Source organism: Sorex araneus, chromosome 6 (genome assembly GCF_027595985.1).
Source record: "Sorex araneus isolate mSorAra2 chromosome 6, mSorAra2.pri, whole genome shotgun sequence".
NCBI lineage: Eukaryota > Metazoa > Chordata > Mammalia > Eulipotyphla > Soricidae > Sorex > Sorex araneus.
This window is the reverse complement of record NC_073307.1, coordinates 107,933,359-107,949,820: the sequence shown is the minus strand read 5'-3', so window position 1 is coordinate 107,949,820 and position 16,462 is coordinate 107,933,359. Positions and strand designations below refer to the sequence as shown.

The window sequence follows — 16,462 nt, the reverse complement described above, 5'->3', positions numbered from 1 at the left end:
CATTTATCAAATGGGTGAGTGTTGTCTGGAATCCAAGGTAGTAAATTCTAATAACTGTGGAGCCCTATTAGCCTATTGCTTCGCCCTTTGCTGTCATGACCCTTTGTGTGCCAAACACTCTCCTCTGAAATTATTCTCACCTCACTTACTTAGAGAACAATTTTTTTGAGGGGTCCACACTTGGCTATTCTTAGGATTGACTCCTAGGTCTGAGCTCAGAAATCAGTCCTGCTGGAGCTCAGGGAACCATATCGGGTTCTGGGGAATCTAATTCAGGTTGGACACATGCAAATAAAGTGCTTTGTCCACTGCACTATAACTCTGGCCCCATTTCACCTCATTTATACTGATCAAATTGTGGATGTGGTTCATAGTTCAACAAAAGTGTTGCTTCACATGTCTGCTGTTATAGTAAAGCAGTTTTATAATTGCTCCTTATATTACTACACATTATTTTAAATCTAACATTGACATGACATTGATTTTAAAAAGGTATTATTGTCTCATTTTTATGGATAAGGAAAAACTGTGGCTTATGGGACTGGTGTGGTAGTACAGTGGGTAGAGCTTTGGCCTTGTAGGTGACTGACCCAGGTTTGATCCCTGGTACTCTTATGGTCGCTGAGCCACCCAGGAGTGATCCCTGGGCTCAGGGCTAGTAGTATACCCTGAGAACTGCTGGGTATGACCCCAAAAGCAAAACAAAAAAGAAGAAAATAAACAGGATTAAAGATATTGTTGTAATATTTAATGTCTTGAAGATGGAACAACATAGATTTGAACCAGATTTCTTCTGACATCAAAATGAAAATTATTTTCCATCATATTACTTTCAAACTAACTTCCTTGCATAAAATCGCACTTTCCATACTTTTCTAGGTTCCTAAGTTAGGTGGAATAATCTCTGTCACTGGAGATATTAGAGTACTTTAAATTTTGCATCTCTCTTATAGCTCATGTGTGTTCTGTGATCTAAAATTATGTATTAATCATTATATAATTATATATAATGTATCATTATATCAATATTATATCAATTATATCAATATATCAGTATATAATTATTACAAAAATGTACACTTTATAGTGTACCATTTTTATTTGCATAGAATGTCATGATTATGAAGGCATAAATTATATTCTACACATTTTTTAATATTACAGTACCCTATTCATAACAGCTTCATAAAGTAAGTATGCTATTTTTCTAATGAATTAGAAAATAAATTTAATGACTTCCTTTTAAAAAATTATTAATACTTTGTTTATGTATTAATTTTTTATAATTTAGTATTATATTATCTTGCATGAATAGTGAAAGAGTCACACCCTACATACAGGAATAAATAAATATGGCCCTTAGATAAACAGGAATTAATAGGTGGATGGAGATTAAGCTTTCCTGTCCAGGTCCCCTGGACAAAGTCTTGGCAGTAAAAAGTTTCCCTAGAGCCAGAAGAGTATGAGCTCGCCTCTTGGGAAGAAGATGTGGACCGAATTACGGGGTGTATTAAATATATTCTCCTTCATTCTTCTCTGTCTTCTTGTATTGGTGCTGCAATACATACTCTGCAGAAAGTAGAGTTCAGACATCAATCTCTTAGAAATAATAAAATGTATGTAACAATCTACTTTGCCATACATAGTATACATGTCTGAACAATTTTTTTGTTCTAAAGACTAGTTATGTGGACTCCAGTGAGAGACTGAAGGTACCGGGTAAGTTTTGCTGGTTCCTGTTGAAAGATCCAAGAAAGAGAAAGATATTTGAGGAGATTGATGCAAGCACCATTAGCAGATAGAGAAAAGCTGCTTTCAAGAATGTTTGTAGAAATGGCAATTTGGTATACATGTATCCAAGATTGGGATGATATCGGCAGGCATGGGAATTTTACTGGACCAGTGCACAAGAAAAAGACATATTTTCACCAGAAAATTTTGTTGGTGACATTGTAGTTTCTCTTTGAAAAGAAACATAAAGAACTTAAAAATATGTATACTATAATGATTTCTTTACTCAGTGTAGCACTGTTACTGTCCTCCCATTGTTCATCAATTTGCTCAAGTGGGCACCAGTAACATCTCCATTGTGAGACTTGTTGTTACTGTTTTTGGCATATTGAATATGCCATGGGTTGCTTGCCAGGCTCTGGCATGCAGGCAGGATACTTTTGGTAGCTTGCTGGGCTCTCAAAGAGGGACGGAGGAATTGAACCCAGGTCAATCGTGTGCAAGGAAAACGCCCTACCCGCTGTGCCAAATATAATGAAAATTCTAGAACTCAAAAATTTCGGTTCTAAAAAAAATAATAATAAAATAAAAAAATAATAAAAATAAAAATTTTGGTTCGGATGTATACATAGCTAAGCGTGTGGAAAATTGTACCGCTTACATTAAAAATATGGAATTTTATGTTTCTTAAAGCAAATCTCTATACTTTCTCTCCTGGGACAGAAGCAAGGGAAAACCTACTTTCTAAACCAGTAGATTTTTCCAAAGTGAGATATTGGGTCAAGGATCAAGATCAGAACTGCTCACTATTGGACTACCTCAAGGATAAAGGAGCTGTTGGGAAGCTGGATAAGGTACAATGTCTTTCTGCCTCACAATCATACTAAATTCTGCCACCATATGCTGTTATAGAAAAGAGACAGTGGCACCAATAATTGGAATTTTAGTGCTTCATTCTTCTGTCCCTTTTCATGAATTAAGGTCAGAATATAGAATATCTCTAGTCCAATGAAGTCACCTTATTTAACCTACAGCTCTCTATGTGCTTGATGGGAATATGGTGACAAATTGATTGGAAGAGAATAATAACATGAATGTAGGACCTGAGTTCTCTCTTTGTGGAATAGCATGGTGTTTAATAAAAATATGCCATTTAATTTTCTAAAGTAATTATCCTTGATAAGTTATTTCTTTTAATACAGATTAAAGTAATTGGGTTATCTCACATATGATTCTTTCTTTTGGTGTTAGAATATCTTTATGAATTTATGTTCACAAGCTTTCTTGCCTCCCTTCAGTTACTTGATCCGGTAGGACTTAGAATAATGGCTGATATTTAAAAGACCTAACCTATCAAATGACCAGACACTGACAGATAACCGTAGCCTTTCCAGTGTTCTTAGATGCCAGAGATATGATTGGCATGGAGGTACTTTGGATGTGCAAGCTGAGATTGTGCACAAAGATGTATACACTAAGGGGTCCATGATTTTTGCTGGTGAATATCATGAGGATCGTATTACTTTGCCTCTGATTTACTTCTTGTGGGTTGCAGAGGTCCTAGAACTTAAATAATTTACTTATCATTATGTATTCATTTAATAATCCTGTGTTAGTCAGTCACTATTCCAAAAATTGGGATCATAGTCTAGAAGGACAGAGTTTTGAGTTTTGAATAGTAAAGCACAGTAAGAAAAAAATTTCATTGCATGAGGGATGATGCACTGGGATCAAATGTTTTTCAGGTACAAGATGCAGATTGGATGAATCTTTCTTAACTGGAGTCTTTAATCAGCAGGCAAAGATTGAATAATGGATGTAATAGGAAAAGGGAAGAGTGTATGCAAAGTTCAAAGTGATTATAGATAGCTGGAGAGATATTAAGTGGGTTGAAGGATATTTTGTACACAGAAGGATATTTTGGATTTGATTCCTGATTCCTGACACAACATTTCCCCTGAGCCAGAAGTAGCCCCTGAACACCAGTAGGTATAACCTCAAGTGACATATATACTATCACTGTCACTGTCACTTGTCATTTTGTTGCTCATCGATTTGCTCAAGCGGGCACCAGTAATGTCTCCGTTGTGATACTTATTGTTACTGTTTTTAGCATATTGAATACACCACGAGTAGCTTGACAGGCTCTGCTGTGGGTGCAAGATACTCTTGGTAGTTTGCCGGGCTCTCAGAAAGGGGTGGAGGAATTGAACCCCAGCTGGGCATGTGCAAGGCAAATGCCCTACTGACTGTGCTATTGCTCCAGTCCTTATACATAAATATATGTATATATATACATATAGATATGTATATATATGAGTCATTAGATACAAAATTTAGGAGGGTCTGTCTAGAGCATGGAAGACCATTTACAGGTTCATAACAATAAGCCTAGACAGACAGGGATTAGAATATGTAGTACCTCCTCTATGTAGTAGCAAAAGCATTTCCATTTTCTTTTCTAATGGCAATGGAGACTTATTAGGGAATCTCTCAAGTGACTATCACTTTGCAATATTCATAGACTATGATGAAGAAACTGACAAAAGGAAGATAATGAAAATCCAAATATTTAACTCATGGAACATTTCCTGAAGCAATATCTCCCATGTTTCCTTATAGAGGAAAACCTCTTAGTCCTATGACTTATTAATTAAACAAAGATCTGAAACCAACAACGAGGAGATTTGTAGTCTAAGTTCATTGACAAAAAAACTAAGAAGAGAGTTTGAGAAATAGCACTGCATCTTTTGTCAGGTGAGTGAGAGGTGTGAAAATCACTGTGATTCTTGAAACTTCATTATAATAAATTGACAGAAAGGTATCCTTTACCATTGGAAGGATTTCATACACCAAATGAAAAGAAGTTACTCTTTTAGTTTCATTCATAACAAAGACTGATTTGATAACTTATACTGGTCTCCTGTCTGATACACAGTTAACTCCATCAATTGTGTCATTATCATAGAAGATTCCTGTACTTCTCAGTGCTCTTGTCATGCTGGAGAAAAACATCACTCTGATCAGTGAATTCATCCTGGTGGGCTTTCCCACTGCCCCCTGGTTACAGATTCTGCTCTTTTTTCTCTTTCTTGTGGTCTACCTATTGGTGATTGCAGAGAATCTCATCATCATGCTTACTGTTTGGGCCACTGCCTCCCTCCATAAACCCATGTACTATTTCCTGTGTAGTTTGTCCTTTCTGGAAGTCTGGTATGTATCTGTCACGGTTCCTAAAATGTTGGATGGATTTCTTCTGCAGAGAAGACGCATCTCCTTCACAGGGTGCATGGCCCAGCTCTACTTTTTCATCTCACTTGCCTGCACAGAATGTGTTCTCCTAGCCGCCATGGCCTATGACCGCTATGTAGCCATCTGCCACCCTCTTCAATACCCAGTCATCATGACAACTGGTTATTGTCTACAGCTGATGGCTTTCTCCTACTTCAGTGGTTTTATGATCTCTGTCATCAAAGTCTACTTTATTTCTCATGTTGCTTTCTGTGGCTCCAACGTTATGAACCACTTTTTCTGTGACATCTCACCAATTCTCAAACTGGCCTGCAAAGACATGTCCACAGCCGAGTTGGTGGACTTTGCCTTGGCTATTGTCATTCTTGTCTTCCCTCTTATTACTACTGTCCTCTCCTATGTCTACATTGTCTCCACCATTCTACGTATACCCTCCACCCAAGGAAGGAAGAAGGCTTTCTCCACTTGTGCGTCTCACCTCACTGTAGTCATCATCTATTACACAGCTATGATTTTCATGTATGTTCGCCCCAGAGCTATTGCATCATTTAATTCCAACAAACTGATCTCAGCTGTATATGCTGTCCTCACACCCTTGCTTAATCCTTTTATTTATTGCCTTAGGAACCAGGAAGTCAAGAATGCTATCAAGAAGACCATGGGGGTTAAATGTCTTCTGCTCAACTAATCTCTGACATGTGGAGGAAGTGACAATGTCTCATAAAGATTACATTCCTATAACTTATTATGACTTTTTATCTTAGTGTATCTCTGTAGAGATAGATTCTTAAATCACAAGCTGTAAAGAGAAAAAAAATAATAGAAATAGGATACTGTTTCTATTATATATGGTTTTGACATTAAATTTTTTAACATGTATTGTATATAGTAAAATTATTTTGAAATCACAAATAGTGATAGATATTTACCAACAGTTATAATTGTTCAATATAATAATAAACAATTTTATTCTCTTAACACCTCTATGAATTAATTATTATTAAGTATCTAATTTAACAGATCAGGGAACTTATGAGAAAACAAAGAAGTTAAATAAGTTGACTAAGAACTAGAGAGAACAAGAGGAAGGACACTTGCTGTGACTGGTTATAATTACTGGCACCACATATAGGTTTCTGAGTATCACTGGAGGTGACTCTTGAGCAGAGAACCAAGAATAATCCCTGAGCACTGCCAGATGTGAACTCTCCAAAAAAAAGCTGTCCAAGATTTCACACTTAATATATTAATGGTTTTATTTGAATACAAGCAGTTTAGCACTATGGTATGTCATTTAGATTTTATCTCTATTAGTCTTCAATAGTTCTAGAGACACATTAGTTAATAAATACATATAGCTGAAGGGTACAAATATTCTAGTCAATAATGTATGTATAGATGCCATGATAAGTGATAATGAAGAGGTAATGGTAAAAATGATGGTATTTATGAGTACTATTTGCGTTTAAATTGTGTTAGTGCAACAAGCAACAATTAATATTAAATAAGAATGCTGATCATGGCATATTACTAGTTCTATAAGGATTTTGTTTCTCCTTTCAGATTAGCTAATTTCTTAACATATGAAAAGGATTGAACATTTTGTATGAGAGAAAAATATCCAGTATTATGTCAAGTTTGGCAGTTGCTATCTCTTGAGGTACTTTCTTTGGACTCAAAATTTTGTGACTCAGCAAATGAATGAACATCATATATGTTCATCAGCATACAGATCTGCAATAGGAAGATCTACTTTACCTACTTTGAAAGTAGGTAAAGGAAAAAATATGATAATCTCTTAATATCTGTATTGCAAACAATAATGCCCAAAAGAAGGAGAGAGAGAGAGGCAGAGAGAAAGAGAAAGAGATAGACAGGAACAGAGAGACAGAGAGAGAGGCAGAGAGAGACAGAGAAGAAATGTTGGGGGGGTGGTGGCAGGAGGGAAACTGGGGTGAGTAATATCATGCAGTATTTGTTCTTCACCCTCTGCTCCATTTCTCTGATTTTGGATTACAAAATTTTGTTACAAACAATGGGTGGGGAGGAGGCATAAGGGGTGTGTGGACACAGAGTATAGCAGTAAGGTGCTTGTTGTCCCATGGCTGACCTGGCTTGATCAACATTATCACGTAAGGTCTCCTCAGCATAACCAGGAGTTATCCCTGAGCATCAGGCAGGACTAAGCCCTGAGCACAGCTGAATGTGGCCCAACCTTTTTCCTGCCAAATAGTGGGAGGGTCTGAGAATAAAGGTGATCAGACCATAGGGTCAGTGGTGGAGGGTCATGGGCACTTTGGTGGTGGTGAAGTGCAAAACTTTGTGCATCAATTCTATAACATTTGACACTGTTGTAACCATATTACCTAGACTATGAAGTTTGTATGTTAAAAAAGAAAATCCAAGAGTCAAAAGAAATACTAGCACACTCAAATAACTAAAAGGTGTTTCTCTCTCTCTCTTTTTTTTTTTGCTTTTTGGGGTCACACCCGGCAATGCACAGGGGTCACTCCTGGCTCATGCACTCAGGAATCTCCTCTGGCGGTTCTCAGGGGACCATATGGGATGCTGGGATTAGAACCCGGGTTGGCCGCATGCAAGGCAAATGTCCTACCCGCTGTGCTATCGCTCCAGCCCCTAAAAGGTGTTTCTTATAAAAATGATATTTTTTTGACAATTCAGAGAGCAATGAGAAGTTGTTACAGAAGAAAGTAGTTTCTTACGGGTTGTGAATATCCTCTGACAATGTAAGTGCTATAGGTGGGGCCTGGACCCCAGCTGTGACCCTCTTCCCCTCTCACTTGCCAAATCCCACTACCTCATCTCCTTCCCACCACCCCCACCCCGCCAGCCCCACCACCTCCCAGCAGCCCCACCACACTGCAGGTGGACAGGGGCAGCTACCCTCCTGGCCCTGTGTCTGGTACACCCCAGGTCCATGATCCAAGAACATCTCCGGGCTCCTTTCCAAGTCTGGGAGTCCCCTTGCTTGTCGGTGCCTCCACTGGGGATGGGGCAGCAGACATTCCCAGCTTGTGCCCTTGCTTCACTGCAGAGTTCTCACTGATTTCCCTGCAGACTTTCAACCATAACCACTAGTTCTTCTGTCTGAGGCCAGGACCCTCAGGGACCCCGTGCTTGACCCTTCTCTTGCAGAAACCAGTCACTCCTCAGTCCCTCCTCCTCTTCCCTGTCTTGCCCCTGAGAGCCACTTCTTCCAGATGGTGGGCAGTCCTCCCCTCCCCCGCCATTTTTTTTAACATTTGTAGCTCTGTAGCACTGTCCTCACATTGTTCATTGATTTGCTCGAGCGGACACCAGTAAGGTCTCCATTATGAGACTTGTTGTTACGAATATGCCACATGTAGCTTGCCAGGAGAAAACACTTCAGAGGCACTGGGGCAGGGGTGGGGGTCCCCTGTTTCCTTACAGAGAAACCCCAAATAATAAAGGAGCAGAGCCCCCACGTCCCCTCCAAAACCCCAATATAGGTTGTATAGGTTCATGTGTAAATGATGAGCCATTGAGAGGCATTTTCAGATTCTGTAAGTTCTAATCTTGAACTCAGTGCATCTACCAAAAAAATAAGGCAGTTACTGACAGAGTTGCTGGAGCGATAGCACAGAGGGTAGGGCATTTGCCTTGCATGTTGCTGACCAGGGTTCAATTACTCTGTCCCTCTCAGAGAGCCCAACAAGCTACCAAGAGTATCCCGCCTGCAGGGCAGAGCCTGGCAAGCTCCCCGTGGCATATTAAATATGCCAAAACAGTAACAAGTCTCACAATGGAGACGTTACTGGTACTTGCTGCAGCAAATCAATGAAGAACGGGACAACACTGCAACAGTACGACTGTACTGACAGAGTGAAGCAGGGACAAGGTGACTTGACTGATTGATCACTCAGGCTTGGCTACAGTACCTTTCCATTCTCAGTGACAGATATCAATTCATCTGACTTCCTGCCGGATTGAATTCTTCTAGAACTAAAGCTAAACTTGCTCTTGAATCTACAATATCAGCCACATCCCCTGACAATGGAGCTGAATATCTTTATTACCAACCTCCCACTTCTTTACATTGTATAGCTGCTTCCAGGAGTGAAAGGAATTAATGCATCACTTTGACTTTGTTGCCTTCTTCCAATTTGCTGGGCCAATGGAAGGCACCAAGACGACACTGAAGAAAAGAGATAACAAAGGATTCTTCCCTTTTTCATAGTTTTGAAGCCAGCTCCAGCTGTAACTCCTGCAACTGAGGTGCCCTCTCAAGGCTGCAGTATGAGTTTCTGCACTGTCCAAATGTGGGTCAACACCCTTCTTGGTTGTCTTCACTTCACTCAACCTCAGTGAATAATTATGACAATTAATTCTACTCAAAAATTTTTTCAGGTACACTTTCTGTTTCTTATGGAATCCCAAATGATGACAGTAGACATGGATACATTTTAATGGAGTGCTTTGAATAAAAACAGCACCTTAAAGACCCACAGGATTACATTTTCAAGTAGTCCTCTATGAAGAATTTACTTTTCTTGCACCAATATGATGTTAGAAAGAATTCATTCTGAAATCTCTGAATAAACACATTCAGCAAACATAAATTTAGGTGCTGAATACATTATGCTCAACTTTTCTACCATGTATTGAAGTATTGTGTGTATCACAAAAAGTATCTGGCTTCTTTTAGAATCAGTTGAAGAAAACTCACTGCACAGAATATGCCCTGTATTTTCCCCCTTTTACTTTCTACTTCTCTTATCAAAGCAAATCAAACTACTTCAAGATTTGTAGGGGACCTTTCCCCCAAAGCATATTTCCTGGCATGTCTAATTAACTCACAGTTTGCTATCTTCTAATAAATATCTGATGCAGAAATTTTATTAAAGTTTTACTGGCACGCCCTCGGCCCAGATAAACCCGGAGCTGCTGAGCGCGAATCGGACCCTCTGCGCCTAAAGACTTTGAATTCAGAGACTTCTTACAGCAATGCACTGGGACTGTGAGCAGGGCTATGTAATTTCTGGAAGAATTCTCCCTGGACTTTATACAGAAATCCAAAACCGCGCGGATGCGGCAGCGTCCGCGCGACTTAACATTTATAATTGTTCAGCAATGTGAATTGGTTCCATTTGAACAGGTCTGACTTGGGGGGGAAACTCCAAATAATAACAGTAAGTTTTTGTTGAAAATATTGAAGGTTTTTAATGTAGCAGCCACCTCTGGACTGTGAACTAAGCAAAAGCCCCACGCTGGCCGACGTGGCGTGGCGTACACCATACTATGAGGTGCAGGAAGGGGGATGAGGGGGAAAAAGAAAAAAAAAAAAGGGAAAAGGAAAAAGAGAAAAAAAAGAGAGAGAGAGAGAGAGTTATGTCAACTATAGTGAGTTTTGTGTTGAATTATGGAATGTAATCAAGGTAAAGAAAAAATGAAGTGAAATTCATTAGTTATACAGTAGGGGGTAGGGGGTGGGGGCGGGGGGTATACTGGGGTTTCTGGTGGTGGAATATGGGCACTGGTGAAGGGATGGGTGTTTGAATATTGTATAACTGACATATAAACCTGAGAACTTTGTAACTTTCCACATGGTGATTTAATAAAAATTAAAAAAAAAAAAGTTTTACTGGAAACTAAGTCAGTGGTAAAATGAGGGAGAAAAACTGTGCTTGGAACTTAAGACTCTGGCATTAGCAGTTGTTAACTTTGTGTTTTCCAAAGGTGATTACAACTAGTTCCTTTGAGCTTTAGTTTATCTATGAAATGTGTGTCATAATATCTACCTTGAAAGTTGGTATGAATATTATATTAGAATTAACTTATGTAAATATATCTTAAAAATGTAAAAACTTAATTTTTAAAAACTTAAAATTTGAAAAATTTTAAATAATTTAAAAACACACTATTTTAAATTATTCCACAAATAGTAAGATAAATAAAATTTCTCCTCTGTTTAAAACTCAGTTAGAATCCCAATTCTTTCATGGTTCTTCCCCTGTTTTTTTTTTTTTCTTGTTTTCCCGCTACTTTTGTCATAGTTTCCCTTATACTGATTTCTCCTGAGTGGCTTATATGAGTCGAAGAGAGAAATGGTCACTTTCTCCAGATATACTCCTGCCACCCTGAGACCCAGCTGGGTAGATTAGATTAGGGCTGATAAAGTCTGTGATGAGCCCCTGCTCAGCACAGGCCAAGCCATACCTGGTATCTGTTGGTCTTCTCGGCACGGGAGTTGATCCCTGCCACCAGATTTTTTGGAGAACCACAGACTCAGGTTGGGCAAGAAACTGCTCTTTGCAGGAAAGAAGAGTCAGTCCTAGACCTTACCCAGGGTTACTGGGTTCTTGTCTTGCCTCACAGAAAAGGAGTAGACAAGCAGTGACAAAAACAGATTTTATTTGGAAGTTTTTGAAAGGAAGGAGGAACGGAAGGAGAAACGGGCTCAAAGCAGGTTCTCCAAGGGCAGAGAGAGCCTGTACACACATCCTGTGTTAGCTATAAAGTACACATCTCAAAAGGCGAGATACAGGCGACACATGTTCTCAGGTGCCACATGTGTACATAGGCATAAGCTGCACATGGCTGGGGGAGCATATGCATCCCTCCCTTAGTTCAAGGTGGCTTTTTATAGGGTTTTTCCAAGCCGCTCCACATGATGGAGCTTTCTAGCTAGATAAGAGTCCGATAATAGGGTTGTTCTAGCGGTCTTCTTAGAAATTCCTTTTTTTTGACCTTAGTTCCTGATTTATCTTCTCTTGGAGGATAGGTTTAGCCTTTTCTGATCCAGGATACCTGAGGGTCCTCACTGTATCACTGTCATCCCCTTGCTTTTTGGTTTGCTTGAGCTGGCATCAGTAATGTCTCCAATGTGAGACTTCCTGTTACTGTTTTTTGTTACTGTTTTATATCGAATATGCCTGGAAGCTTGCCAGGCTCTGCCATTTGGGCAAGATACTCCTGGCAGCTTGCCTGGCTCTCTGAGAGGGACGGAGAGCAAGGCAAATGCCCTACCCGATGTGCTATCACGCTGAGGGGTCCAGTATCCCCAGGGTCTACTGCTGAAGGTCTTATCAGGTCTTGCTTTCTATACCCACAAGACATGTCAAAACTTAGAACTGGTTGGGGGAAGGGGTGTAGGATGAGGTGAGGGGGGGAGTGGGAGGGGCTGTCATAATCTACCTGCCTATGTAAATGCCCTCTTCTATCACTAATGCTAGACTCCAATAAAATTTGCTTATATACAATTTCTCTTTCACTTTGAAACCCAATTAAACATTCCCTAGGACGTTTTAATGCTACATTAGCATGTGATTTCACACTTTTAACTAGGCAGGGTTGGTGTCCTTTTGTCAGCATCAAGTAATTACAAAAGACAGACCCAGAACTTCATCCACGTCACAATCATGATCATGAAATCCCATTAATCATGGATTTATCGAGTGGGCTCAGTAACCTCTCCATTTGTCCTTTCCCTGAGATCTTAGAAGTCTCTCTCGACTCGGTCCTCTCAATGATGTCACACTGGAGGCTCTTTCAGGGTCAGGGGAATGGGATCCAGCTTGTTACTGGATTTAGCATATGAGTACACCATGGGAAGCTTGCAAGACTGTCTCATGTGGGCAGAAAACTCTCAGAAGCTTGCCAGTTTCTCTCAGAGGGAGAAGTAGGCTACAAGATATATCGAGGCTGCAAAAAAACCTTCTGGGAGCTCGCTTTTAAGTCTCTGGATGTTGGTCTTTGATGGGATTACACACACCTGGGGTCTTCTGCGGTACCTTCATGAGTGAGGCCCATCTGAACATGTGGAGAGGGGTCTCGAGCATGGCTGTAGCTAGGTTCCTGTGGTCTTTGGCCTCTGAGAGCTCTGCTCAGGAAGCCTGAACTCATCCCCTCGAGGGGCCCCAGGGAAGACAGCCAGGCCTTTGGGCAAGAGACTGCATCGCTCTCTTCTGGGAATCCAAGACCTTCTTTAAGTCAATGAACGTTAGACAGAGTGGCATCTTGAACTCTCGTGGAACTTCAATGAATTTGGTCATTGTGTGGATATGGTCTATCATGCTTAATTCCCTTCAGAACTCAGCTTACTCTCATGGTTGTCCTTCATCTAGTGTTCTGCCTATTCTATTCAGGATGATACGAGTGAACAACTTGTAGACGACAGACAGCAGGCAGATTGGGTGATAGTTGCCGATGTCGTGGATGTCTTCCTTCTTGTACAACAGAACAGTCCTACTGGTTTTTCACTGAGACGGAACCTTGCATTCAGACAGGTAGCGTGTGAAGAGTCGGGCCAGTGTATTGATGAGTACTGGCGGCAGATTCTTCAGGTGTTCGGGTCTGACCTTGTCTGGACCAGGTGCTCTATGCGTCTTTACCAATGAAATGCATGTCGGATTTCAGAAGGGAGGACGTTGGGAACGACATATCCATCCTGCAGAATTTGGTATGTGGGCAGGTGGACATGGCTGTCAAGGAGATTTGAGTAGAAGTCATGATTAATCCACTCCATTGCCTTTCTGGAAGATGTGATAGATACATCGGGACGTCGGAGGATCGGAGGGCAGTCCTCCTGTTCTTGTAGTTGGCAAAGGATAGGTGAGCATTGCGAATACTTTTCCCAGCTTCTGCTGTACTGGCCAACACTGCTGCTCTTCTCTCTTTGAGGTCTTCCTTTATCACATCTCTTCACAGCTTTGTGAGCTTGGAAGTTAGCTTGTGGTTGCCTGAGGTTTGTGCCAAACCACATTGACCAATGAGCTCGAGAGTTTCTGAAGACAGGCATCTGTTTGTGGCTTTCTCACTCTCGGCATTCTTCACACAGTCATGGAGGTGCTGAACCAGTCGATCGTATTCCTCATCGATGTTGTCAAGGATGGCATCTTCCCACGTTGCTGCAATAGTGCCAAAGAGCTCCCAGTTGGTGGTCATTTCGGGAGTTGTCTTCTTATACTTAAATTTTGCAGACTTTTCTCCCCACTCTGTGGAGTAGAATTTTGCATGAAGGAGACTGTGGTCTGATCCCATTTGAATTTTGGGACAACAGAGACATCGGTCAGGCGAAACCTTTGATTGAATACAATGTGGTCAATTTCATTGTGGAACTGTCCCCTGGGAGACGCCCATGTCTAGCGTTTAGATTCGGCCTTCTGGAACTGTGTTACCACAGATGGTCTTGGTCGACATGATGAATTCAGACAGTGTCTCGCCGTGATCATTGCATTGAAGGCCATGGGTCCGAATGTGGAGTTCTTTGCATGACCTTCTCAGACCTATCTTGGCATTAAAATCACCAACAATGACCTTGTAGAAGGTGTGGTCTTCTTTATAGAACTTCTCCAGTTCCATGTAGAACCTCTCAATTTCTTCTTCATCATAGTTGGAAGTTGGTGCATAGAAAATGAAGATGGAAACTGCAGGCAGTGAGCCACATCTATTTAAGCGTAATCATCTGATTTGGGTTATTAGGCATTCGGATAAATCAATGCTCATGGCCAAGTTCATGTTGAGAGGGACACCAAAGCCACCGACACCTCTGTTGTCGCATGTTCCGAGGAGCAATTCTTCTCCAGTGTCGAAAATGGCGTGATGTGACTGATGTCTTCTTGTTTTGGTCAGAACAATGATGTCGTACTTGATCTTCTGTTGGCAATAAGCTTTTGAGAAATAATAAGCTTAAAGCAAATTTCCAGTCCTGAAGTGGCCCAAAGGTATGAGGAATGAATGCTTTTGAGATGCAAGTCCTGAGCTGTTTGGTGATACAGAAGTTTCTGTCCTTCTCCAAAAAACTCAGGAGAATCTAAAGGTCATGATAAGAATATGAAAGGCTTCAAGAGTTCAGAATTTTCCCAAAGTAACTTTTATGTATGAAGAGAAGTCCAGGCCAAGACAATTTGGAAAAATTATATAGGACCTTCTCCCAAAAGCCGTTTTCTGCTTTTTCCCATTGGAGAAGCTCCCTCCCGCCATCCTTTATTTATTTTTTTTGCTTTATGGATCACAACCAGCTATGCACAAGGGTTACTCCTGGTTTTGCTCTCAGAAATTACTCAAGGCAGTGCTTGGAGGACCATATGGGATGCTAGGAATTGAACCTGGGTTGGCCATGTGCAAGGCAAATGCCCTACCCATTGTGCTATTGCTCTTGCTCCTAACCCATAGCTTTTGGAACATGTATCTCTCTCTCTTTCTCTTGTCATATTTCTCTAAATTTAATTCCATTTAAAACTATTTGCTTCACTAAAAAAAGTGACACTATCTTATTTTTTAAAGTTTTTCAATCATTTCCTTATATTGACATTGATGCAAATAAATAACATAACTTTCTAAACATGCATCTCATTATGACTTATGACTCAGTTACTAAAACAATCTACATTAAATTGGTCAATAAATATTTTATGAAAAATCCTTGTTATTATTTATGATCTTTATAGACCCAGTGCTACCTTTTCTAAAATTTTTAACATATTTCCAATTTTAAATCTGCTCTCTCAAAATATTCACACATTTATATCAAACTGCTATTCTCAGGCTTTGATTCATATTTAACTTTTCTTTGATGAGATTTCAATTTACATAATGTTGTGGGGTTGTGTGTAAAAACACAAAAAAGGAAAAGAAGGCCACGTGGGGCACACCACCGCACCAGGCACAGGGCACAGGGCACAGGGCACTCTGTCTCTCCCGCCACCCGAGTTTGGTAGTCTCCAGCCACTTCCCCCACCCCGGGGAGATTGATGGCGATGATGAGGCAGGCGAAGGAAGGAATGGAGCCAGGCTGGTTCGTTTCAGTTGCAGTTTATTTTATTCCCATCTCCATTCTCCTCTGATTCTCCTCCTGCTTCTTCCTCCCCCATGCTACTTCATACTCCTTCTCCTCTGGATCTGGATCTTGGTCTAGCTTCTCCAGATCTCGCTCTGGGACTCGCACTGGGACTGGCCCTGGGACTGGCCCCAGAACTCGACCCCAGCCCACTCTTTTAGCCTAGTTAAATCCCCAAGCATGAGGGGTTGGGGCTTACACATAGGTGTGGTCACCATCAATAGGGGTAAAGTTCTTTCCCTCAGGGGATGCTTCTTCTAGGACGGATTTTCTTTCAGCAGGACACCCACCCAAGAGTGGAATCCCATGGGTGTGTTTCTCCTCTCCATGTCCAACTAACATGTAGACATTCATAATATTAATCATGGAGAGTGATGCAGAGAGTCTCTTGCCCGCACGTCTGGCTATCTTCCCTGGGGCCCCTCGGAGGGGATGGGCTCCAGCTTCCCTCCCACCCCGAGCAAAGGTCCTGGTGGCAGAAGACCACCGGAACCTGGCTACAGCCATGCTGGAGGCTCCTCTCTACACGTTTGGACAGGCCTCATGCATGAAGGTACTGGCAGAGGAACCCAGGTGTGTGTAATCCATCAATGACCAACATCCAGAGAGAGACTTAAAAGCAAGCTCTCAGAATCGATATCTTTCGCCTACTTCTCTCTC

The 16,462-nt window shown here is 40.9% G+C and overlaps 1 protein-coding gene and 1 pseudogene across 1 annotated transcript; one reads left to right on the top strand and one right to left on the bottom strand.

The window, feature by feature from the left end:
• LOC129406086 (uncharacterized) overlaps window positions 1-14,469 on the bottom strand; it is a 144,288-nt pseudogene extending 129,819 nt beyond the window's left edge.
• LOC101543229 (olfactory receptor 6-like) lies at window positions 4,730-5,671 on the top strand. The gene has a single exon (XM_004613696.2). The coding sequence runs from the start codon at window positions 4,730-4,732 to the stop codon at window positions 5,669-5,671; it is 942 nt and encodes a 313-aa protein (XP_004613753.2).
• Window positions 14,470-16,462: the final 1,993 nt, after the last annotated feature.